The 27290-nt window shown below is 44.9% G+C and overlaps 1 protein-coding gene across 1 annotated transcript; it reads right to left on the reverse strand.

Annotated features, from left to right (window-relative positions):
• Window positions 1-3190: 3190 nt before the first annotated feature.
• Window positions 3191-26932, reverse strand: LOC125757853 (putative nuclease HARBI1). The gene is made up of 4 exons (XM_049414081.1): window positions 26870-26932; window positions 20972-21230; window positions 19803-20072; window positions 3191-3423 (listed from the first exon to the last, which is right to left on the reverse strand). The coding sequence occupies exons 1-4, from the start codon at window positions 26930-26932 to the stop codon at window positions 3191-3193; spliced, it is 825 nt and encodes a 274-aa protein (XP_049270038.1).
• Window positions 26933-27290: the final 358 nt, after the last annotated feature.

Consider the following 27290-nt stretch of genomic DNA (forward strand, 5'->3'; position numbering starts at 1 on the left):
TTAATATAAATCAAAAACAAAAGTGGCCCCAGAATAGAGCCTTGGGGCACACCGATGTTGGTAGTTCGCTGTCGAGAATAAACGTCTGATATAGAAACAACTTGAACTCTGTTATATAAGTAGCTTTTTATTAGTGAAAGAGCGGGGCCAGAGATGCCAATTGACTCAAGTTTAGTGAACAGAATATTATGATTTATACTGTCAAAGGCTTTAGTTAGATCGATGAATACTGAGGCAACTAGGAATCCTTCGTCGATTAACTTTTTTAGCTGGTCAGTAAGATGAATAAGCGCCATCTCAGTTGAATGTCCATGGCGGAACCCAAACTGACAAGAAGAGAGGATGTTAAATTTAGAGAGATATTTTGTTAACCGTGTTTCAATTAGTTTCTCAATAACTTTTCCAAAGAACGGCAAAATACAAATGGGTCGGTAGTTATGTAATAATGATCTGTCACCTTTTTTTAGAACAGGTATCACTTTGCCACGCTTAAGTTCACAAGGAAATATACCATTTTTAAATAATAAATTAACAATAAATGAAAATATATCAGCTATTAGGTGCACAATTGATTTAATGTTCGCAGGATGGATCTCATCTATTCCAGCACTTGTCAATTTTAAATTACGTATTACGGCAATGATTTCGTTCGGTGTAGTAGGAAATAAGAAGAATGATTGGGGTAAACGACTCAAGTTGATGATTTCTGAAGGAGAATTTGAATTATCACGGAAGAAGAAACTACTGAAAGCCTCAGCTATATCGGAAGGACAATCGTGCTCTATTCCGTCAATTAAAAGTCGACGTACCTCGTCCTGCCGCGTGTTTGTATTTAAGAAGGAGTTGATAATCTCCCATTTCTTTTTTAGCGTTGTTAGCCGCCTGTAAGATTCTTTGTTCAAAATAAGACCTTTTTGCAGTTCTAAGTTTGCAGTTAAGAGAATTACATAGGCTCTTGTAACGGGAACGTAATTTCTTGTTAAATGGCTGTTTTTTAGTTTTCCTATATAAATTATCTCTTTTGCGCATTTCCGCGAATAGCTGTTGCGAGATCCACGGATTGTGAGAAAAAGCAACAATTTTTTTACATTTCTTTTTGGACGTGAACTTTCTTAAATGCGATGAAATTAGTGAACTAAATGTGGAAAACGCTTTCTGTGGATCGTTTATTGACTTAATTTCAGACCAGTTAGTGTTAGCAACAGCGGTTATGAAGCCGTCTTTATCCAATACATATCTGGTGTGTGAAGAGGAACAAGGGAGTACATTGGTTTTGAAGCGTAAGACGATGGGGTAATGATCACTAATGTCTACATGCAGAACTTTCGCCTCTGGTTGGTCAAGCAGGTTAGAGAGAGCGTGATCAATAAGCGTTCCTGAGCCGTTAAAATCTTCACGTGTGGGAACGTCAATTAAACAGTCATATCCATAACCGTGAAACAAACTACTATAGGTAATACAGGCAGGTGATGCTTCATCAAGTAAGTTAATGTTCATGTCACCCATTATGACGACATTTTTATTTTCTAGTGAAACTGTATGCAAAAGATGGTCAAGACAGGTACAGAAATCATTAACCGATGATGAAGGAGAGCGGTAGATGCAGCCAAATATGAGGTTCTTCTTAGCTCTAGTTAGAAAGAAGTTATCAATTTCAATCCAAACAGATTCACAATTGGCAACGGTCAGTACTAGGTCATGTCTTCGTCGATAAGCAATTCCAGAAGAAACATAAATAGCTGCACCACCATGATTGTTCGCAACCCTATTGCAGTATTCAGATTTATAATTATGAAAGCAATACAAATTTTTGTCATCGTCAGATAACCAAGTTTCAGTTATAGCAATTAACGAAAATGAGCAAGATAGCGAAGTGAAAAAATCGTCAATAATGTCAAAGCGTTTACGAAGACTTCTTGCGTTAAAGTGAATGATAGAATGAAATTCATTTAAGAAAGAATGCACTTGATCCGGTTTTAATACGGAAGCCATACTAGTTGCGCCAAAAAATTTGACAATAAGCTCTATTCTATTCTGTTTAGGTCGGATTCGTCTCGAATGCGCAGTACTTTGCTGTTAATTGTTTTTCTAGCCTTGATTTGGCAGTTGTCCGTCCACAGGAACATCCAGTTTCTTTCTTTTTTCAGTGTTAGAGCTTTGGAGAAGAGAGCCTTGTTACATGCCGTAAGGTGCTCATTTACAAACACGGGATAATTGGAAGGGCCAGAGAATCCAATGTCACTAAGACAGAGCTTGGCTTTACGCGCTTTACTAACAAAGTCAGCCTTCTTGGCTCTAGAACAAAATCGTGCGATGATGTTCTTCTTGTCATTTGAACGAGTAGGCACACGATGAACAATATCGAGGTCATTCGACGATACGGGACAACCAATTTTGTCCCCTACTGATTTCATGATTTCAACACAATCTTCTCCTTGGGAGCAAGGAACTCCCTTGATTTCGACGTTGCTAAGGCGAGAGTACTGTTCGAGCTCCTCGACTCTGCGGGTCAATGATTGGTTCTGGGATCTCAGTTGTTTGTTTTCATCGGTCAACGTAGCGTTCCCGCTACGCAGATCCTCAACAAGACCGTTCAAATGCTCAACACTGGTCCTCAGCGAATCAACTTCTCTCTTAAGTTCAACAACATCGATTCCAGATTCTTTCATCCTCAGTAGGATCTTACCAAACGTGAGCTCATGCGTGCTTTTAGCTAAGTTGCTCAACTTATCTTCCAATTCATCCACCTTTTTAGACAGTTCTACATTCGTCGGCATGGTGCAGGTATGCAAAAAAAAAACAGAGAAAAAGAGAAGAACAAGACAACACTTGGTGGCAGCAGCAGCAGCAGTGGAAAATAAATAACAAGGCAAAAATTCTACGTAGGAATACCTGCGTAAAACAGAGGATTCAGGCTTAGATGGCGATCATGGGATGCCGCTGCTGCCAGTGAAGAGTGGGCGTCGATGCCGGCTTGTTTATAGGGCTAGCCGCGATAGCAGCGATCTCCAGTGGTGAATTTTCCGATTCTAGTAACACAGCACGAAGTGGCTGCGCAGTCGCAGATTCACCCCGTGTGGGTGATTCAGCGCCGTCCAAGAGAGCGAATCGGCAGTGCAGCACCAACGAAGACGATCACCGAAGAAACAGCTACCGACAAGGACGGCTGCGTAAAACAGAGGATTCAGGCTTAGATGGCGATCATGGGATGCCGCTGCTGCCAGTGAAGAGTGGGCGTCGATGCCGGCTTGTTTATAGGGCTAGCCGCGATAGCAGCGATCTCCAGTGGTGAATTTTCCGATTCTAGTAACACAGCACGAAGTGGCTGCGCAGTCGCAGATTCACCCCGTGTGGGTGATTCAGCGCCGTCCAAGAGAGCGAATCGGCAGTGCAGCACCACGAAGACGATCACCGAAGAAACAGCTACCGACAAGGACGGCTGCGTAAAACAGAGGATTCAGGCTTAGATGGCGATCATGGGATGCCGCTGCTGCCAGTCAAGAATTGACTGGCAGCAGCGGAAGAATTGTTGAAGTAAAACTGTATAAATATATTGTACGTTTCGAGGGCAACGTGCTTGTGCCCAATTCCGATGAGCGAAATTAAAACTTTGTTGAACTGAATGTGTGACTCTTGTATTTTCAGAGATATCTGAAATGTTCGAGGAGATCCTCACGCCACAACGGAAGCTCCTGAGGGCTCAAAGGCGCACAGCGAGAGATCTCGAAAGAATTGTTGAAGTAAAACTGTATAAATATATTGTAAGTTTCGAGGGCAACGTGCTTGTGTCCAATTCCGATGAGCGAAATTAAAACTTTGTTGAACTCAATGTGTGACTCTTGTATTTTCAGAGATATCTGAAATGTTCGAGGAGATCCTCACGACACAACGGAAGCTCCTGAGGGCTCAAAGGCGCACAGCGAGAGATCTCGAAAGAGTTGTTGAAGTAAAACTGTATAAATATATTGTACGTTTCGAGGGCAACGTGCTTGTGTCCAATTCCGATGAGCGAAATTAAAACTTTCTTGAGCTGAATGTGTGACTCTTGTATTTTCAGAGATATCTGAAATGTCTGAGGAGATCCTCACGACACAACGGAAGCTCCTGAGGGCTCAAAGGCGCACAGCGAGAGATCTCGAAAGAATTGTTGAAGTAAAACTGTATAAATATATTGTACGTTTCGAGGGCAACGTGCTTGTGCCCAATTCCGATGAGCGAAATTAAAACTTTGTTGAACTGAATGTGTGACTCTTGTATTTTCAGAGATATCTGAAATGTTCGAGGAGATCCTCACGCCACAACGGAAGCTCCTGAGGGCTCAAAGGCGCACAGCGAGAGATCTCGAAAGAATTGTTGAAATAAAACTGTATAAATATATTGTACGTTTCGAGTGCAACGTGCTTGTGCCCAATTCCGATGAGCGAAATTAAAACTTTGTTGAACTGAATGTGTGACTCTTGTATTTTCAGAAATATCTGAAATGTTCGAGGAGATCCTCACGACACAACGGAAGCTCCTGAGGGCTCAAAGGCGCACAGCGAGAGATCTCGAAAGAATTGTTGAAATAAAACTGTATAAATATATTGTACGTTTCGAGTGCAACGTGCTTGTGCCCAATTCCGATGAGCAAAATTAAAACTTTGTTGAACTGAATGTGTGACTCTTGTATTTTCTGAAATATCTGAAATGTTCGAGGAGATCCTCACGACACAACGGAAGCTCCTGAGGGCTCAAAGGCGCACAGCGAGAGATCTCGAAAGAATTGTTGAAATAAAACTGTATAAATATATTGTACGTTTCGAGGGCAACGTGCTTGTGCCCAATTCCGATGAGCGAAATTAAAACTTTGTTGAACTGAATGTGTGACTCTTGTATTTTCAGAGATATCTGAAATGTTCGAGGAGATCCTCACGACACAACGGAAGCTCCTGAGGGCTCAAAGGCGCACAGCGAGAGATCTCGAAAGAGTTGTTGAAGTAAAACTGTATAAATATATTGTACGTTTCGAGGGCAACGTGCTTGTGCCCAATTCCGATGAGCGAAATTAAAACTTTGTTGAACTGAATGTGTGACTCTTGTATTTTGAGAGATATCTGAAATGTTCGAGGAGATCCTCACGACACAACGGAAGCTCCTGAGGGCTCAAAGGCGCACAGCGAGAGATCTCGAAAGAGTTGTTGAAGTAAAACTGTATAAATATATTGTACGTTTCGAGGGCAACGTGCTTGTGCCCAATTCCGATGAGCGAAATTAAAACTTTGTTGAACTGAATGTGTGACTCCTGTATTTTCAGAGATATCTGAAATGTTCGAGGAGATCCTCACGACACAACGGAAGCTCCTGAGGGCTCAAAGGCGCACAGCGAGAGATCTCGAAAGAATTGTTGAAGTAAAACTGTATAAATATATTGTACGTTTCGAGGGCAACGTGCTTGTGTCCAATTCCGATGAGCGAAATTAAAACTTTCTTGAACTGAATGTGTGACTCTTGTATTTTCAGAGATATCTGAAATGTTCGAGGAGATCCTCACGCCACAAGGGAAGCTCCTGAGGGCTCAAAGGCGCACAGCGAGAGATCTCGAAAGAACTGTTGAAGTAAAACTGTATAAATATATTGTACGTTTCGAGGGCAACGTGCTTGTGCCCAATTTCGATGAGCGAAGTTAAAACTTTCTTGAACTGAATGTGTGACTCTTGTATTTTCAGAGATATCTTAAATGTTCGAGGAGATCCTCACGACACAACGGAAGCTCCTGAGTGCTCAAAGGCGCACAGCGAGAGATCTCGAAAGAATTGTTGAAGTAAAACTGTATAAATATATTGTACGTTTCGAGGGCAACGTGCTTGTGCCCAATTCCGATGAGCGAAATTAAAACTTTCTTGAACTGAATGTGTGACTCTGTAAGAAGCTGACCAAAAATGAGTTCACAATGCTAAAACAAATTGTGTATTTAACACATTTAATGTGTTGGCGTGTGGGAATGTAATGTGGGTGAACCAACTATCTCTGTGTATTTCTCTAATACACTTACTCTGTAATACACTGTACAACACTTTTTGTCAATAGACGTCTGGAGGGACACACTTATCAGAACTGAATCTTTGGTACACAGTCATCATTTAAGCGGTTGCAAGCACCCATCTTTAATTTCTCAGCAACATCATAAACTTGAATACGGCAAGTAAAGTGCACACATACGACACAAAAAAGAAGCACACTGTTCTCTTGCAATAATACCCTCCAATGGCCTGCAATATGTGTACCAAACTATGTGTATTTCTCAGGTCTCTTCAGTGTACTTCTGGTCTCACGACTACTCTGCCTTACCAGCGAAACAGCTATAAGAATCAATTTCCTAACGTATTCTTCCATTTTGAAAGCCTTGCCTAAGTGCAAAGCGATTCATGTGACATATATGTAGCATAGCAAGCAGCGTTCCCAGGTTGAAAAGACAAACAGAGCCAGAAAATTGGAAAAAGTAGCCAAAAGTTGCCACGCATGAGTGAAAACCACCTACACATTTTTTTGTATTTAAATGACTAAATGCAAAAGCCTTTCGGCAAAAATGTAAATGTGTACTGCACGGACACTTCAACTGCATTGAAGCATAAATTGAAGCCACTTTCGAATCCAGTGTCTCAGTCCATACCTAAGACTAAGAAATGATACAAGCAGTTCGTCGGATATCCTAGAAGGATTGATTGGTGGGCGAGTTGGTACGACATTTTAAAAAGAGCACTAAGAACCCAGGAAACAAGAGGAAACGACAGCAACACAATTGCATACTAATAGCTGTTAATGAGCGCTTGTGTTATCCTGCCTTTGCCTCATGTGTCCTGATTTTTCAGTGCTCACTTGAAATGTGGGATATCCGATGTTTAATGTCGATGAATGTCAAGCGGCCTAGATGCAAAGTGCTTTCGATTCCGCGTTCAGTAATGCCTGATCTGCAAAATGAGATCCCATGCAACTGTCTTCAGCGAGTCCCAACCAGGTATTCAAAGCATTTCGCATGTGTGTGTGTGTGTGTGTGTGTGTGTGTGTGTGTGTGTGTGTGTGTGTGTGTGTGTGTGTGTGTGTGTGTGTGTGTGTGTGTGTGCATGCGAGGTTGCTTCACTGGCAGGTTATAAACATGTAGTTTTTTATATTTCTGCTACGATCGACAATTGACCCTTACGCTTGCTTAGGCCACTGCGACATCCCTTTCAATAATGTTTATTGTCTGCGTAATCAAAGCGCGGAATTGGATTTACAGGGCTGGAAGCACGCTTTGACTGCCATGTTTCGGCACCGTATACTCGAATACCAGCGGCTGCGACGTCACCAAATATTGATAATCTCGCTGCATTATAGGGGCGAAAAAGTTGCCAACAAGGAGCCAAGTAGCTAAGAGTATTTTTCTGCCACCACTGGCCTAAGAAAGTAACCCAATTTGCGCAATGTAGCCAGAGCTGAAAACCCTGATAGCAAGGCACATGCAAGAAGAACCTCTGATCTTATCCCTTTGCTACAAACAAATATTGAAGCTGTATACATGAGCTCTGAAATAAGGCACATACGGTATGGATCACTGCTGCAGGAAATACAATGTGAACCAGTTGAAACGGCATAGCCGCTATTGGCACACAAGCAACATGCACTGGCAGAGGGTATACCAAAGTAGTGTACATTGTTATAGGATGCCTCCATGACCAACTGAAAGCTTCCTGATGAAATTCTAGGAGTTTGAACACTTGCTAAAGGGAACAAATTGTGCGGGTGCCACACTCTTACATAACGTATTTCAGTGGAGCCCACTGTGCTTCCGTAGTGCCAACGGACACTTCATGATGGAACATATTGCTGAACTTAGTGCAACGATATACATTGTACAAAATATCTGCCGTTTGGTGAAAATGTCTCGAGCATGTTTTGGTGAAAATGTCTCGAGCATGTGCTCAGATATTATTATTCACTCTTACTACTTATTTGAAGGCAACAAAACAGGAAATTATCCTTTCGTGACATTACTCTTGATTACGTCTTAGGTATATACACTTTGTAAGAGCCTTCGGCAGCCCGTTTGCATTGCGTGTTAGATTTTTTCAACATGAGGACTTCAAACCCATTGCTTTTTACACCTTAGAAAGACTCATAAGCTCATCTTGGAGTGGATGGGCCAATATTGTCTGGCTATATTACTCTAAGGCCCTCTAGGCTCCGACGCCCCCATATTGTGGAGATACTAATTACACGTCTCCATTCTACATAACCAGCCCCGCCACGGTGGTCTAGTGGTTATGGCGCTCGACTGCTGACCCGAAGGTCGCGGGATCGAATCCCGGCCGCGGCGGCTGCATTTTCGATGGAGGCGAAAATGTTTGAGGCCCGTGTACTTAGATTTAGGTGCACGTTAAAGAACCCCAGGTGGTCGAAATTTCCGGAGCCCTTCACTACGGCGTCTCTCATAATCAAATCGTGGTTTTGGGACGTTAAACCCCAGATATTATTATTATTCTACATAACCAATAAATGATATGATGACGTGGTTTAACACAGCAAATGCCCTTTAAGTCACCAATGCAGTGCACGCCGTGCGAGTGTTCTCAAAATTGCAGTTGCTGGAGTATAAGCATGAATTATAGCCACTATCAATAGCTTATCACACACTGACAAGTCCGAGCAAGTTAATACTATACCCAAAACACAGTCCATGCCTACTCCTCAGAAAGAGTACAAAAAGTTCGTCAGCTATCCGATCTGCAATGCTGATGCGTGCAGAGGGTGGATGTGGAGTACTTCAATTTTCCTGTTAACTTCGAATTAGCTTGAAGTAGAGGTGTGCGCCGCCGAGCCGCGCCGCCGCCGAAGTCCCGAGACAGATTACGCCGCCGCCGCCGCCGCCGCACAATAATTGCGGCGCGCCGCCGTTAGTCTTTTCTTTTAACCCGGACGGACAATCGGGACATAAAGTACATAACTGCGCCGGGGCAGCTTTTCTTGATGTGTCTATGTAATGGACTGCCCGTTTCAGCCGCCGCTGGTTCGTAACGTGATTTTGACCTTACGAAGCTTTCACAACCCTCGACAAAAATGAGAGGAACGGAATGTGGTTCAACCACGGAAATGAAAACAGCAGATAGCTGAGGTAGTTGTTAAGTATTGATGTTAAAAAGACAGGACGGTGCAAACACGAACACAAGCGAGAAGTCAAGAAAATGAACGTTTATTTCTCACGTAGGCCGTCACGTGCACTCGATTGATAGGTATCGCCTCTTGCCTGCAGGCGCAGATAAGTATTTGCGTCTACCTACTTTTTCGCCGCTGTATAATTTTTCAGTTGTTAGCGGCACTTGCGATGCCGTGACTACTCTCTTGGGTCCGTGTTTCTTGCATTGTCATTTTAAAGGGCCCCAAAAGAGCCTCTGAAAACACAAAAAATACGGGCAGTTTGCACTAAGTCGCGCAAAGCTCGGCACAGCGAAAGACGGGCACGTCGCTGCTCATACTCTCCGTCTGCCGACACGTCTAGCATTGAGATCCGCGGCTTCCTCTTCGGGAGTACGCACTTTCTTAGGACGCCCCATGACTCTGGACACAATCGGGCGCAGCCAGGCTATGCACTATATAGCGGAGGTTGCGGGCGATGTTTCCGTCAGTGAGCGTGGCTTAGATACCGCGCATGTGCGGCTTCGCCAGGTGGTACGGTATCTGGTAGCTAGAAGACGCGATGCTTACTGCCACTATCTTTCCATCTTTTTCTCTCTCTCTTTCGTTGATGCTCTCTCTGTCTCTCTACCTTTTCATTCTGCCTTTCGTTCGCTCTCGTTCTCTCTTTCTCATTCTTTCTGAGCTACGCTTTACTCTCTCCCCTCCTCGTTTCCCTCCTCCTCCTCACCATCACATATCTCCTCCACATGCTCACTTCCCATTCCCACCCCTTGCTACTCTATGCTATACAAGGCTATGCTATGCTCTGCTAGCGTGCCTGAATTCGCAATGCCCATAGACTGTCGCGCCGCCAAGCGGAATTCAGGAGCGTCCTCTCGAGGAGGGTTAGTAGACGACAAAATGGCAGCACTACGCAGTCGCTCCCTTGTTCGGCTGTGCTAGCCTCAGTGTTAACGCGTTGGCAAGAAAGGAACACTACGACTTTGCATGCTCCCTGCATCATTGAACAAACCGGGCCCTCCGTGACACGAGAAATTTGATTCGTTCTTGCCAGACGCGAAGTTTTCGTGAAAATACGTGGCAACTCGCGCTTTCAATGCTAGCCCAGAGCGTACACATACTATCAGCTTCCCGAGGCTTTCTGTAGCCACATAGGTTAGTTAAATGTTATCGTCTGACATATTCAGTTGAAGCTCACCCTGTTTTACTTGCATATAGCATTGGTCAGTGTTTCTTGTAGTGCATGAGTCCCGTAACACTGTACGCGGGAGGTCGCGCGGGCTCGCGACTTGTATAACTGAGCGATCTCAAGCTGGCGATGCATTAAAATAGGGCCTCTATCCTTTGTCATCAAAGCGCTGTTACGAATCGTGCGAGCGACGTTTTAATCACTCGAGGACGCGTCTGCTCGACGCCTTTCATGGAGCGAACGCTTTCCATCCACGCCGTCCTTCGCCAGTGTGTTGGGTTTCATAGCCACCGATGCGCCGCTTGTTTTTGTACGTTTGTTGATAGGTGGCAGCACACTGCAAGCGATTTGCTTGTTGACCGGTCTGAGAGCAAAACGTTCTCCGCGCCCAGACGTCTCTCTGGTGACGCGGAGTGGTCGAAGTCGTTCGGCGGAGGAAATTTTTCAGATTGCTTTCAGCAGTGATGTTGAAAGAAACCATCTTGACGACGAGGATTTTTCAATGGACGTAGAAGACTGTGAAAGCACCGATAGTGACAGCGACGATGAACCACCAGCTGCTAACTCACGAGGAGCGAGTTGCAATTCACGTCCCCTCGTGCGTTAATGTTCTTTCACGCTCGTAAGTCACTTTGATTTTATTTAATGTATAATATCCTTGAGCGAGATCAAAATAAAAGCATAGCTCCTCTTGTGCATTGCATGTATCACAATTATTGTGGATATTATGGAGCGCCGCATGCCGCCAACACGCTAGAGGTCTACCAGCGAAGCGAAATGGTTAGAGCGATTTAACGTACGGCCACAATCCACGCCTCTCGGCTAACTTCTTCGACGTTGCGAAAGGCATACGTGTGCATTCTTTTCGATATTCATGTTTCGATCGTGCTGATCGAACCTGCAACATGCCAGTGAAGTGAATTGCACACGGCTAGAGTCTCAGCATGGCTGTGACACAAGCGCTACTGAATGGGATGTTAAATGCTTGTGTTCCGTTGAAGACGTAACTCCGCGTTGCAGACTGCGCAAGTAATGACGATGGCGTAATATGTTTGCAAACCATCACCACGATAAACGCGTCGTCCTGTGCAGAAGCGATGGCGCTACTCGCTGACGGCCTACTACTGCCGCAATTAAATTCGTCAGGCAGGCTCGGAACGTACTACCTCGGAGCTCCATTCAGCTCATACGTCAATTCTAGTTCATGCGGTTTTATGTATCACGCACAGGATTTCGCAAAGCATCGTTATGCACGGTAACGGAGCGGACATGTAACGTTTCACACCGCAGCAAATAATTAGGTGGCGAGTACTTAGCACTTTCCATGGTTTGAGTGTTTGGGAAAGTATTTTAGTCTCATATCCATTTCAGCGCAGCTCAGGACTTCATCCGGTGAAAGTGGCACGGGCCGTACGTCCGCACGTCCTATCTGTTCTTATGCTAACCAACGGGTCGACCCTCCTCCTGGCGCCATCTTGAAAAGCACGGCGCGCCACCTATAGTTCGTGGGCATTGCGAATAGCCGAGTGGTATAGGACGCTCGAACGACGTCGGATCGAGGGTACGCGGGTTCGAATCCGGCCTCGAGAAGAATTTTTCCCTTTCTCGTTCTTTAAATCTTTCTTTCCGTCTCTCTGTTAGTTTCTTCTTTTTCTCCCTCTCTCTCTCTCTCTCTAACTCGTTCTTTCCCCCATTGGGGTTATTACAGGCCCCGCCGTAGTTGGGTCTGTCCAAATGCTGTGGAACATACCCGTTCATGATGATGACGGTTTTCGGGCACGGTGAGACACTTTACGCCGAGCTAGAACAGCTTCGCTGTTAGAAAACGAGCGTCTACTTCTCTATTGGCATTCCTTGTCTTTTTGACGCACTTAGTGACGCCAGAACGGTGATTCACCTGACATCTTTCGGGTACATACTCTCCACTGGTCCATATACGAGAAATATCACTTGTAATTTGTCTCCCACCATACGTTGCCATGCAGTCGCCCACCCGTTCTTCCTTGTCTCGCATGGCCATCGTGCGCGATCAACTGCTTTCGCTCCATTTTGTGCGTTTCCTATTGCGCAAGCGGATATAACAGGGTGTAGTCGACAAGCGCGAAATATTCATAGGCTCAACGCTTAGTGATGACATTGTACGCGTGTTTTTTTATCGAAATAAGTGGCGAGGAGATATCGCTTGTAAGAAGGGTAATGAAGGCGAGAAAGAAACCAATGAAAAAGGCGCCCGATTATTCGATTCTTCCAACGGACGAACTGTTTACAGCGAAGGCAATGCAGCTCTCCAGAAAAAAGGCGAGCCAGCATCCACGATTTTTCTATATTTTTTTATTGCGATAGCAATTATTTAGACACTCTGGACAGGTTTCAACCATCACCGTCATGTTACGTATAAAGCCCAAATCCGTAACATCGCTCCGCGCATCGTATGTTCTACCCGCGAGTAAACGCTGGCGAGCACTGGCGAGGAACACGGATGAAGCAGAGATGAAGCAAGCTGGCCATCTCCGACGCACAGAGGGCGCATGCGATAACATCACCCAGCGTGCGAGGCCTGTCATCGATTGTTCCTCAACGAGAAAGGAAAAGCCCCGCCCGTCTTTCCTGGACGAAGGAGTATGAACTGATGCCGGGGGAGGCGGGGCTGCGTGGCTCGAGTAGCAAATGTGAACATTCACTATAGGGCCGCGGTCGGGAGCACTGGCGTGTGCGCTATCTCGGCAGTTATCAGTAAATGGCTCGATTGCCCTCCTACGCGCTGTGATCCCACCGCTACGAAAACCGCTTCTCTCCCGTGAGCGGCCGTATTTGAACACACCAGCGTTTTGTAGCGTTACGAGAGATGGGATCAAAACGTTAGCTACTAGCTATAGTTCGTAGAAGGTTACGACATATTTATATCGCATTTCCAGCTTCGCTTTTTCGTTGAAACACTTTTTTTTCCAAAATTCGAGGGACAAATATATCTCCCCACCAACTCTCAAATCTACCCCTCTCCCTCCCGCGCCGTTCACGCGCCGCCGCCGGAGGTGGAAACACTGGCGCGCCGCCACCGGCGATTTTGGGACCGGCGCACATGTCTAGTTGAAGTCACGTTCCTCAATAGGTAGCTCTGCAATGTGAGGCTCCATGCAGCAGTTTTCCCCTAGTCCAGCCATCCAAAAGCATGTTATTTTGCATATTGCAACTGTCGAACTAAATTTCGGGAGCAGGAAACACTCCTTGGCTGCCATGCATTGACACCTCATGGTCAGCAGCAGCTCTGAGGGCAAATGGCACTGATAATTTCATCCACATCAAGTGAACATGAAAGTAGATAAGGCGCTTCTCTACCACCACCTGCCCGAAAAAAGAAGGCAAACTGGTGCACAGTAGTCAAACCTGGCAGCCCTGATCCTGGGAACACTAGACACCACAAGATAGTTTGCGGTCCATACAGCACCATGTTTCTTGGCCTTCATAAATGAAAGTGTGTGAACATTTGTATGCGGCCTAAATTAATGTCATAGGGGAAACTAATGCAGTACACAAACTGCAAGGGCAAAAGCATTTCATTCTTTCTCTATTCTTAAAAATTCGGCAGATCCCACGCCTTGTGGGAATTGGTTTCATGCAAAGCAGGCAGTCAGTAGTTCTATGCTGAATGTTTTGGACTATCGACGTGTTTTTGTAAATGGACGAGTTGTTTGCACAACGTGGGCTTACCAAGCACGCCGACTACACTGACGTTTAAATAGTAACTTATGGTATGACGTAGTATCAGCACTCACATTAGAGCACAGACGTCTGTGTTATCGAAACAGAGTGCATGCGATGGTGCGATGACGTGAATTTGATACGTCACTTTCGTTAGCGTATTCTTCCGGGGTCTAGTAACGCTCCAATATAGCTTGCCGAATCAGGAATACAAATGTAATGTTTATTGGAATGCTATAAAAGCGGAGCCAACACTGGAACCACAATTGATGTCGACCCGACATGACGCATGGATCATAGCAGTACATATGCAGTGTTTATTGCTTTGTTATAAAATTAGACACACATCACTACAATCAAAATCTACGTTACACCGACCTGCATAGGGTCTTTTTTCAAAGCAGTTTCTTGACCTGGCGTGGCTCTGATCGATCGATCGATACAGACAGACAGACAGACAGACAGACAGACAGACAGATAGAAGCGCTCAAAGTGCCTAGGGTTCGCTAAGAAATGCTTCGCATTTAAAAACTACAAATACAGTAATTCAGAATATGGCCAAAGGGTGTACGAAATACTGATCAGTGACGTCTGCTGTACAAATACAACTTATACTCTTATACAACTTATACCTGAATGCCCAGTGACAATTAACTGCTGCCCCCCACCTCAAGTATGCATGTTGTGAAATACAATAGGAGTTCAGAAAATAAATGTTCATTCTCTTGCTTGCCCCATATATAAAGAGGCAAATGAGTTTAGACACCGCAGCATGCATTGTTTTCTTTTAATTGCAAAGCAAGGCAGCAATGATCTGTAAACATCATAATGGCAAATAATAATAACAACACATGACATCTGCTAATGAACTCGATTGCTGCATGGATGCTGACTTTGCCAAATCCAAACCATGACCGTTAAATAAAATACACACAGCCTAGCGGAAGTTTTCTCTCGCCACCCGGACCTAGGCACGCTCATGTGGACATTCTGGTTTCCGCACAAAAGTTTACTTGTGCAATGTTGAACAAAGCGAAGCTGAAAAGGAGTGTGCTTTGCGATAGACCAAACAACTGTTTTGAAAGGACTGCTAGTTACACAATTTGCATAGGTGAAGATGACTGAAGACTGACAAGCTTCTATTTCATAACTGGTACATGTTTTTTAAAGGGATACCTTCCATATCATTTATTAACCAATTTCTGAATATCGTACTTCAAACTAATCCTGAAGTCTCATGCCTGAAAAGACAAGCACATCTTTTGCGCCCACTTTAATGCCTTTACTTATTTGAAGCAACATTCACAGACGATGTCATTGCAGTATTTGTCAGCATGGACTCAGCGTGCTTACACCGTTTTGTTACCAAAGTCTAATGAACCATATAATGAACGCCGCATTAAAAAAGCTCTCATGCAGCAAAATGCTATCACAGCAAAGAAATTGTGTAGTGCAAAGCGGAGCGTTTGAGTTTGCCAAACAAATCGCAATGCTCTAACTCGAAACTGTATATGAAAGGTAAATTGCTTATAGAAAGCTGTTGATATGAAAATAGGTGACCGTCACATCTACTAATCTCCCTTTTTTATATATCTGTGAAATTCATTAATAATAATAATATTTGGGGTTTTACACCCCAAAACAGCAATATGGTTATGGGAGACAGTAGTGCAGCGCTCCAGAAATTTCAACCATGTGGTGTTTATTTATTTATTTATTTATTTTGTTACCCTCAATCGCCGAAGCTTTACAGAGGGGAGTGGGTTACAACATGAAAAATACAAAACAACGGAAAAAGAACGTGCTATTTTATACATGAATAAGACTAAAGCAAGTAACATCTCTACTCAATGAAACGCAACAAAAATGAAACGTAAAAATAAGGAAATCACAAAAAGCAAATAGTGAATGTGGTAAAATTATACAGTACTAGCAAGAAAGTGTAAAAGTAAGAGAAATGACACGCACACACAAAAAATCAAGAATCCACTAAAAAACGCTGGCATCTTGACACGTGGAGACAGAAATTCGTAGGGAGGGGGAATAGATCGGATGACTAAGGAGAGCTATCGCGAAATAGGTGAGCTGATAAAGAATGACGAAAGAGGGAATGATCAGAGATGGAAACGATGTCACCTGGTAGCCGATTCCAATCGTTTGATGTGACCGGTATGAAGGAGCAAGAAAATGTGTTTGTGTAGCAGAAAGTACCTTTAACCTTGTGTTCGTGGTCGATCCGAGAGGAGTGATATGTGGGAGGCGTAATGAGCTCACTACGCAGTGATGGATGATGGTAGGTCTTATGGAAAAGGCAAAGGCGGAAGTACTTGCGACGCAGTGATAGAGGTGGCAGTGACAAATGGTGCTTCATTGCTGTTACGCTTGATGTACGGTGATAATCCGATAGAATAAAACGTGCAGCGTTATTTTGAATTAGCTCAAGGTGCCTAATCAAGTTTTCGTGGTGAGGGTTCCAGATTGCAGCAGCGTACTCCAATTTCGAGCGCACGAGGGTTTTATAAAGAAGCATCTTCAAGGAAAGTGGGGCGTTGCTAAAATTTCGACGTATGTATCCCAATGTACGGTTAGCATTGTTCGTGATGACGTTAATATGGGCATTCCATGTTAGATTGAAAGAAATGGTAACGCCTAAGTATCGGTATGACGACACGTGGTCAAGATAAACATCACCCAGTTTGTATGTTGAGGAGTTATTAAACTGGCGGGAGACTGTCATTAGCTTGCATTTTTTGGGATTTAATTTCATAAGCCATTTATCGCACCAATTCCTAATGTTATTTAAGTCTGTCTGCAAGATGTTCCTATCATCATCGGTACGTATTTCTCTGTAAAGCACACAGTCGTCGGCATATAAATGAACGGATGAAGAAACGCAGTCAGGGAGGTCATTAATATATATTAAAAACAGCAGAGGTCCCAGAACTGAGCCCTGCGGTACACCCGATGTTACACTTATTTCCGGCGAGTCATGACCGTTAACAGTGACGTACTGAAGACGGTTTGTTAGAAAGTAGTCGAGCCATGCCAGTACATTCGAGTCAAGGTTGAGAGAGGAGAGCTTATGCATTAGTAAAGCGTGATTGACTTTTTCAAATGCTTTTGCAAAATCCAGGAAAATGCAGTCAATTAGAGATTGTTTATCAAGAATGGTATGCAGGTGATGAGTGAAAAGAAGCAACTGGGTTTCACAGGAAAACGTACGCCTAAAACCGTGTTGGGCCGATGTAAAAAATGAATTCGATTCTAAAAATTTCGCAATATGTGAGTGCAGTACATGTTCCATTAGTTTACACGGAATGCTCGTTAGTGAAATGGGCCGATAGTTAAGAGCGGAGTGTTTATTACCAGACTTGTGTATCGGCACAACCTTACCGACCTTCCAGTCCAGCGGCAAGGTTGCTTGGTCAAGTGACTGCTGGAAAATCTTACACAAGAAGAGAGACGAATATGCGCTTGTTTGTTTGAGAAACTTTGAGTTGATACCGTCAGTCCCACATGATGAGGATGTTTTTAAGGTGTCAATTAACTTCGAAATTCCTGCAGAATCAAAAGTGATAGGAAACATTGAGCGGTAGTCACGGCACACAACTGCGTCAACAGGTGCAGCAGTGTTTCCCGAGAAATTGGCTGAAAAAATATTGTTAAATAACGCGGCACATTCAGATGGTGGTAGCGGCTCACCAGAGTCATCGTTGATTGATAAATCCACATTTTGGTTAGAATTGATAACGTTCCAAAATTGCCGGGGGTTCCTTGATAACAATTCAGGCAACGTATGCGTTTGGAAACGATTCTTAGCAGCACGCACAGCTTCCACGTATTCTGCCTCAGCATTTTGATACGCTACCCAGCAATCTCTAGTATTTTGCAACTTGGCTGTGCGGAAAAGGCGCTTTTTTCTATTAGACAAACGTTTGAGATGCGTGTTATACCACGGTCTTTTTGTGTTGTTCCGTATGCGTCGAAGGGGAATGTGCGCATTGGTGAGATTAGTAACTAAGGTTTTGAAAAGATCCCAGTTCTCTTGTACACTTCTCTCTTCAAAATTGCAACAAAATGTGTCTATGTACGCGCACATATCTTGGTTAATGGCGTCAAAATCTGCATTGCGGTAGTCCCGGATGTACTTGTCTTCTTCAGTTCCACGTGAAAAAGACATGGTGATGTCGAAATGTAACACCAAATGGTCGCTCAGACCAGGAAGATAGATAATTGGGGATATGAAGTCTGGATGTGTTGACAAAACTAGGTCTAATGTATTAGACGATTCATTAGTTACCCTTGTTGGTTTGGTTACAACCTGGGTGAAGTTAAAACAATTACAAAAATCTAGGAACTGTTGGGATTGTGTTGAAAAGGGGTCGAGCAGAGGAACACCAGTGTGCCAGGTGATGTTAGGAAAATTCATGTCACCAAAAAGAAAAATTGGTGACGAAGGATACCGAGTGACGACATAGCCGAGAACGTCATGCAATTCATCGACGAATGACGATGTATAGTTTGGAGGACGATAGCATACGCCTAATATAATCTTTGTGTGCTTACTTGAAATACCAACCCAGACTGTTTCCAGAGAGGACACAACTTCTACTTGAAAAGAGGAAATTGTTTGCGATACGGCTATCAATACACCACCACCCTGTCTATCTTCTCTATCGCACCGATACACATCATATGTGACGTCAGTCTGGAAAATTTCTGTATTTTCCACCGTTGAGTTGAGCCATGTCTCGGTTAATATTACTAATTTTGCCTCCATTGTGGAAATAATAGAATTAAGCTGAATCCTGTGTTTCATAATGCTCCTTATGTTGGAAAAAAAGAACAGGGACATTGAAAAGAGCAGTCACGTCATCATTCCTACCTCCGGCTAATTGTTATTTGTGCGAACGACTGGAATGAGTAGAATTCGCATTAATTTTGCGGTTACGAGTACTAAAGGCGGGTCCATTGCGACTACCCGATGGCTTATCTTGGGTGACACTGTCGTTTGGAACGGGAGTTGTAGTCTTACGAGTTTCCTTCTCTAGTATACCATCAGTTGCACGGTCATAAATGTAGCAAGTGTTACCTACATACAACTTATCATGCCGAACTGAGAAAGCTGGTGACTGTGGGCGTGTTCTTTAAGGTGTGCTGACATCGCATTTTACACGGGCCTCTACCATAATGCTCCCATCGAAATGTGACTGCCGCGGACAGGAAAATTTGTGAAGTTCACTCACACCCAAAGAAACAATGATGAAGCCACAAGGCTAAAGAAAGGGTCACGAGAAAGCGACAATACATGAAAATCCTGTTCCTGTGTTAAGCGTTTTACCTAATACACTCTCCCCGTTGCAACATTCTGTTCCTGCACAGCGCGATCTTTTCTCTTCATACCTTCACTACTGTGGTACGCTACTAAAACTCATGTATGTTTGTATCAGTACAGCTATGTACCAATTTCTAAGCCGTAATTTACAGAAACTGGAAAATCATGTGCAGTGGTTTGAGCAAGTTCGATATTTTCCTAAAGAATCAAGTTGTGAGGTAGGAGCTGACCGAGCTAATGATGAACTTTTCATTATGAGGAATAAAATATCTCACGTGTATAGCTTTAAAGCTTGAGCAACATCACTTTTCTGAGCTGCATGGCAGTTGCGAATTGCTAGTGCATTTGTTGGTCATCAATATTTCTACTAACGAAGTACTCTTTTGCAAAACACATTAATAAGCTACTACAGCAACAACAAACACTCACCATCAGTAGCGTCAAGGCTAATGGCATGCCGGACACACATGTTGTGCAGCACCGCACTTGCCACCATAATTTTGGCGCACATTGCTGGGCTATACTGCAGAACACCCCCGGATTGATGCAGGCAGGTGAAGCGTCCCTTGAGAATTCCAAAGGTCCGCTCAATGACCTGCCTCGTCCGGGTATGGGCTGCTTTAGAGCGTTCCTCCGCTGGGCCAGCCGCAGACCTTAGAGGGGTGAGCAGCCATGGCTCTAAGGCATACCCAGAGTCACATTAACAGAGGAACAAGGTTGTATGCATGTCACATGGGACGGGTTGAAATAAACGCACTACTAAGGACACTGCATATAGCATGAAAATATGTATGGTGCCGAAATAACAAGGCATAATGTTTGAAAAATTATGGTGTGGCAGGCAAATTGCACTATTACTCCATTTGAGTGGCGTCATGTTTAAACTGATACTCTGTGTCCCTGCTAGTTGCAAACAGCAGTATATATATATATATATATATATATATATATATATATATATATATATATATATATATATATATACAGACAATTGGGTATAAGAGACATCAGTGTGCCTACATTAAACTAGGGATTGAGAAGAAAATGTAAACGTGGTACCCTGGCTAAAGAGGCACCTCTTATAAAACACAAGAATTGCTTCCCCGTGCAAGTCTATTATAAAGGGGTTCAACTGTGTGTGTGTGTGTGTCGCTCTCTCTCTCATATATATATATATATATATATATATATATATATATATATATAGAAAGAGAAGAGACACAACTAAGCGGTTGTCTTAATTTTATTTGCCAACGGTTTCGACCGGAGGACCGGTCTTCGTCAGGGCTAGACCGGTCCTCCGGTCGAAACCGTTGGCAAATAAAATTAAGACAACCGCTTAGTTGTGTCTCTTCTCTTCCCAAGTACGTTTGGCCCATTGGAAAAGCTTCTTCAGTGTGTATATATATATATATATATATATATATATATATATATATATATGAATACAGAGTTCGCAGTAGTTTACTTCATAATGACAGTACAATTGACACCAATGTGGGTGAATAATACAATCAGCCACTATTAAAAAAACAGTCTGAAGGCGTGCACATGAACTGCTGTTTGCTTTGTCATCTATATCTTTAAAAAGAACTTACCTAGCAACCAGCCGTCAGGCAATTCCCCTCTTTCAGAGCACCTCCGCAGGTCACAGCTTGCCCAAACAAAGCTGTCGTGAGTGCTTCCGGGCAACCATGATGCCAGCTGCGTGATGGCACCCTCAGCATTGCAGATAGCCTGTACATTGTTTGAGTAGAGGCCTTTCCTGTTTCGGTACACGTGTTCCTGGTCCTTAGGAGGCTTGATTTGCACATGTGTGCTATCTATGCATCCCAGGACCTCCGGGAACTGTGCGATCTGCGAAAAGGCTAAAAAGAAGATTAATAAACAGCTATTGAAAGTGCTGTTAAGACATATTAGGCAGCAACGTAATCATACCATTCCGTTAAGCCCATCTAGTATGCTTACGCACCATGAAACACTGAAGCAGGCACGCAGGCAGGATTTTTTTTCAGGGGGGGGGGGGGGCAAGGCCTAATTGTTCGAAAAAAGTCTTTCCATGGCAAAAAGCAAAAAGAAGTTGCCGGGGAATATGGAAGGCTAGACGAATTTTTTTTTTTGGGGGGGGGGGGCTGACACCCCCCTCTTGCCTACGTGCCTGCACTGAAGTGCCACATAAGCTCTGCATATTTTGGTATGTTTTCGTAATCAAGTGTGTTAAGGCATCTCATGAATGATTAACTTCTCAAGACGGTGAGCAAGACGGTGTGTGATAGTGGAAATGAACATTTTGCAGCATAACCGTGTATTCTCGTGAAATACTGGTGCTGCCACAAGAACAACATTGCATGCAACTAATGAGAAGAAACCAAGGCAATTTGTAAAAAGCCTATTCATGACTCCTGGAATGTTAATTTACCTAAATCACTTTCCGCAAAACTGTGACACATCCTAGATAACAGAAAGGCACCAATTAATCTGAAAAAAACTATGCGTAGGCCAAACAACAAAAAAATTGCTCAACAATGTCAGCTGTAGAAACTTATCCCTCGTACATGATATCGTGTGCATTATTACTGGTACCAAGATGCATAGTGGGCTAGTAGTAACACATGTGTCATTCCAGAGATTTACATCGGTTAACAATAAATCTGCAGCGCTTACAAAAAACTACAGCCGTTATGACACTGCACGTGAAGCAACAAGGTTAGTTGCGAAAGTTCAACTCACCGATGACGGAAGCATTAGCAGCCCTCAGTGTCGCCGGGAAGCGTATGTGCTCCGCAGCCAGCGAGCACGGGGCGTCAGTAACATCTCCCACAACGCGCAACGCACTCGCCTGGCTAACGCCAACCGTGTCCCCTACCGTATTCTGGAAGCTGCCCCTTGCGTAAAAAGGCAAAGCGAGCAGGACTTGCACGTCCACTGGGCGCTGCAGTCGAGGCTCGAGTGCCGTGCAGAGGGTCAGGATATGCTGCCTCGGAAACCTGTAATTGCGCAGTTGCTGGTCCGGAATGTCATGCAAGGCTAGGCGGAACCGCCGGCGGGAAGTGCACTCTCTCCGGAGGGAAGGTTGACGCTCACGAGCGATGGCAGCCATGAAGTCATCATCATTATCAGCCTATCTACGGCCACTGCAGGGCAAACGCCTCTCCCATGTTCCGCCAATCAGCCCGGTCCTGTGCTTTCTGCTGCCACGTTATACCTACAAACTTCTTAATCTCATCTACCCACCTAATTTTCTGTCTCCCCCTCACACGTTTGCCACCTCTTGGAATCCAGTCAGTTACCCTTAATGTCCAATGGTTATCCTGCCGACGTGCTGCGTGCCCGGCCCATATCCATTTCTTCTTGATTTGAACTATGATATCCTTAACTCCCGTTTGTTCCCTGACCCACTCTGCTCTCTTCCTGTCTCTTAAGGTTACACCTATCATTTTCGTTTCCATCGCTCACTGCGTCGTCCTCAATTTAAGTTGAACCCACTTTGCAAGTCTCCAGGTTTCTGCTCCGTAGGTAAGTACCGGTAAGATGCAGCTGTTATATTCGCAATGCCCACGAACTATAGGTGGCGCGCCGTGCTTTTCAAGATGGCGCCAGGAGGAGGGTTAACCCGTTTGTTAGCATAGGAACAGATAGGACGTACGGCCCGTGCACTTTCACCGGATGAAGTCATGAGCTGCGCTGAAATGGATATGAGACTAAAATGCTTTCCCAACCATGGAAAATGCTAAGTACTCGCCACCTAATTATTTGCTGCGGTGTGAAACGTTACATGTCCGCTCCGTTACCGTGCATAACGATGCTTTGCGAAATCCTGTGCGTGATACATAAAACTGCATGAACTAGAATTGACGTATGAGCTGAACGGCACTCCAAGGTAGTACGTACCGAGCCTGCCTGACGGATTTGCCGCACTAGTAGGCCGCCAGCGAGTAGCGTGATCGCTGCTGCACGGGACCGCACGGGTAACGTGTTGATGGTTTGCAAACATAATACGCCGTCATTACTTGCGCAGTCGGGAACAAGGAGTTCCGTCTTCAACGGAACACAAGCATTTAACATCCCATTCAGTAGCGCTTGTGTCACAGCCATGCCGAGACTCTAGCCGTGTGCAATTCACATGTTGCAGGTTCGATCAGCACGATCGAAACATGAATATCGAAAAGAATGCGCACGTATGTTTTCGCAACGTCAAAGAACTTAGCCGAGAGGCGTGCATTGTGGCCGTGACTGCCCGTTTCATCGCTCTAACCATTTCGCTGGTCGAGCTCGAGCGTGTTGGCGGCATGCGGCACTCCATAATATCCACAATAATTGTGATACATGCAATGCACAAGAGGAGCTATGCTTTTATTTTGATCTCGCTCAGGGATATTATACACCAAATACAATCAAAGTGACTCACGAGCGTGAAAGAACATTAATGCACGAGGGGACGTGAAGTGCAACTCGCTCCTCGTGATTTAGCAGCTGATCGTTCATCGTCGCTGTCACTATCGGTGCTTTCACAGTCTACTACGTCTAGTGAAAAATCCTCGACGTCAAGATGGTTTTTTTCAACATCACTGCTGAAAGCAATCTGAAGAATTTCCTTCCCCGAACGACTTCGACCACTCCGCGTCACCACGTAATATCCATAATAATTGTGATGTATGCAATGCACGTTTACAATTAGAGAGACGCCTGGGAGCGGAGAACATTTTGCTCTCAGACCGGTCAACAAAGAAATCGCTTGCAGTGTGCTGCCACCTATCAACAAACGTACAAAAACAAGCGGCGCAGCGCTGGCTATGAAACCAACACACTGGCGAAGGACGGCGTGGAAAGCTTTCGCTCCACGAAAGGCGTCGAGCAGACGCGTCCTCGAATGATTGAAACGTCGCTCACACGATTCGTAACAGCGCTTTGCTGACAAAGAATATAGTCCCTATTTTAATGTATCGCCAACTTGAGATCGCTCAGTTATACAAGAGCACATCGCGAGCCCGCGCGACCTCCCGCGTACAGTGTTATGAGATTCATGCACTACAAGAAACACTGACCAATGCTATATGCAAGTAAAACAGGGTGAGCTTCAACTGAATATGTTAGACGATAACATTTAACTAACCTACGTGGCTACAGAAAGCCTCGTGAAGCTGTGGGCTAGCATTGAAAGCGCGAGTTGCCACGTATTTTCACGAAAACTTCGCGTCTTGCAAGAGCGAATCAGATTTCTCGTGTCATGGAGGGCCCGGTTTGTTCACTGATGCAGGGAACATGCCAAGTCGTAGTGTTCCTTTCTTTCCAACGCGTTAACACTGAGGCTAGCACAGCCGAACAAGGGAAGCGACTGCGTAGCGCTGCCATTTTGTCGTCTACTAACCCTCCTCGAGAGGACGCTCCGGAATTCCGCTTGGCGGCGCCACAGTCTAGGGACATTGCGAATACCTTCCTCTTGAGGGATAGTGGTAGACGACCATTCATGATTTTATAATGCATGCCGAATGAGCCCCATCCCAACCTTATTCTGCTAGTTATTTCACTCTCATGGTTCAGCTCCGCGGCTACTACCTCTCTTAAGTAGACGTACTCCTTTACAACTTCCAGTGCCTCGCCACCTATCACAAAGCGCTGTTCTCTGCCAAGATTTCTCCAGATTACTTTAGTTTTATGCATATTAATTTTCAGACCTACCCTTCTACTTTCCGTATCCAGTTCATTAATCATGAGCTGTAATTCGTCTCCCGCGCTACTCATCAATGCAATATCATCAGCGAATCGCAGGTTACTGAGATACTGGGTTACCTCCCACATGCTAAGCCATGAAGTACTCCATGGTTTCTCTGGCGAAAGTCAAGGATGGCTGCTGCTGAGGCAGCCATATTTATAGCAGAACGCATTTGCGTGCGACTTCCGGTTCCGCGCGTTACGACGTTGGGTTTACCACATGAACCAGGAGAAGCAATAGGTTGGCAGACAAAAGCTACGCCAAATCCTTCAAGTTCGCCTAAAGCATCACGACAACTTTTTAGCACAAGAAACCTGCAATTACTTGTCCTCAGACACGCAGTCGTCAACGCCGTTGAGCTATTGACCTTCTGTCACACAACCTCAGACATTGTTCTTTTAAAGGTGTCACAGCCCTTCTGTCCTTTTACGCCTGTATAGTGTGTGGTTTGTACTGGATGGACGATTTATGAAGGTATATAAATGTCTGTAATAATTGTATTTTTGATTGAACGTATGCCACTAATAAAAATGTAAAATCATGTGTATTTTGCCCGTTCATTGCCTGGCACATTGCAACAGCCGCACATGGAGTGCGACGTACAGGAAAACAAATTGTCATTACGAGAATAAAGTTTGTAAAGCGATAGCTGCAAAAAATATCACAATGTCACACGTGGTGTCCTCTTGCGTATGCTAAGGAAATCGCGCTCTCCTCGGTTGCGCGCACAGTCGACGATAAGCACTGCCGCTTTTTTTTTTATCGAGCTTCAGCAAAGCCGATGCCAAGGATGCGTGCTTGGTTTGTTCTCGGATTGCAATCCGAGGTGCAGAATGAAATCACTGACCATTGTAAGTATTTCCGCTTGCGGGTGGAGGGAGAGGATATATACGGATGCATTATTAAGCCGAAAGCCTTATATGCCTCATGGAACTGCAAAAGTGACCGCCGGGAGCCATTCGGGGCTGCCTGGGCGCGAGCTTAGCGTTAACTTTTTACACTTCCCAGTGATTCCACTCCTGCGCAAACTGCTCGGAAGTTCACCAAATTAGATTTACTGCGATATCCTCAAAAAATCGACGTAAATTGCGCCAAACTGCACCAGAGTCTCAGGTTTGACAGCATCTATCACCGGCAATGGCATCGCCGGCGCGTCAATACATGTGAAGCTTAATCTTGAGGCCACCAACTTCACAGCCACGAACGAAGGATTACTTTGCAGACGACACAGCGCTCGAGCGCAGCGTTTCTAGATACTTAACTACATGCAGTCGTACAACAGATGTAACGTTTAGATTGCTGAGCAGGGCGCGAGCGCGGCTGGGAATCTGCAGACAGAAGTAAGTACCGCGTCCCTGAAGAACAAGCAACAACTGACATTATTTCCGTGACCGTACAACTCTGCAGCTCGGTTGCGCTCCCTCGCCCCACTTCCCTTTCGCGCATACAACGCGATTAGACTACCGACAGTCAAAGGTAGGAAAGGGTGTCTGCCTGGCGTGCGGATGTGAGGCTGCCACATCACTTCCCCTCCTAGTGAGTTAGCGAACGTTCACAGGACGATTTAAATTGTTCACAAGTCCATACGACGGGGCGCCCTGGAGACTCGTCCACTGCGTGTCCTTGTGACTTGGCGTGTTTGAACGCGTAGAGCCTTGGAGGGCGGTGTAACAAATGATGATGCATGTGAAACGATGTCTGCAACTTCAATATGCGCTGGCTTCAGCCGATCGACTGATACCGCTTCTTGACGACCACGCACGTCGATAGTGAAACTTCTCACCTCGACGTAGCACTCGGAATGGCCCGTCATACGGTGGTTGGAGTGGCCGATGAACTGCGTCATGGCGCACAAACACGTGTGTGCACGAAGCGAGTTCGTTGTTACGTACACCGGGCGTGGCGCTGCCCGTTGCGGTGGCTTAGGGCGACGGTTTTCCATTATGTCACGTAGCCTCAGTGGGTAGGCTGTGGTGCCTATACAACCGTCTTGCGGACTGCCCGTGAAGAATTCTCCAGGAAGGTGTAGTGTCGTTCCGTAGACCAGTTCGGTCGCGCTGCAGCCGATGTCTGATTTGACAGCTGTCCAGATTCCCAAGAAAATGAGTGGCAGTGCCTCCCCCTAGCTGCGCTCTTCTGTTGCGACGAGCGCAGACTTGAGCTGGCGGTGGAAAGGTTCCACCATGCCGTTGCTAATCAGGTGG

The sequence above is a fragment of the Rhipicephalus sanguineus genome, chromosome 1 (assembly GCF_013339695.2).
Source record: "Rhipicephalus sanguineus isolate Rsan-2018 chromosome 1, BIME_Rsan_1.4, whole genome shotgun sequence".
Taxonomy (NCBI): domain Eukaryota; kingdom Metazoa; phylum Arthropoda; class Arachnida; order Ixodida; family Ixodidae; genus Rhipicephalus; species Rhipicephalus sanguineus.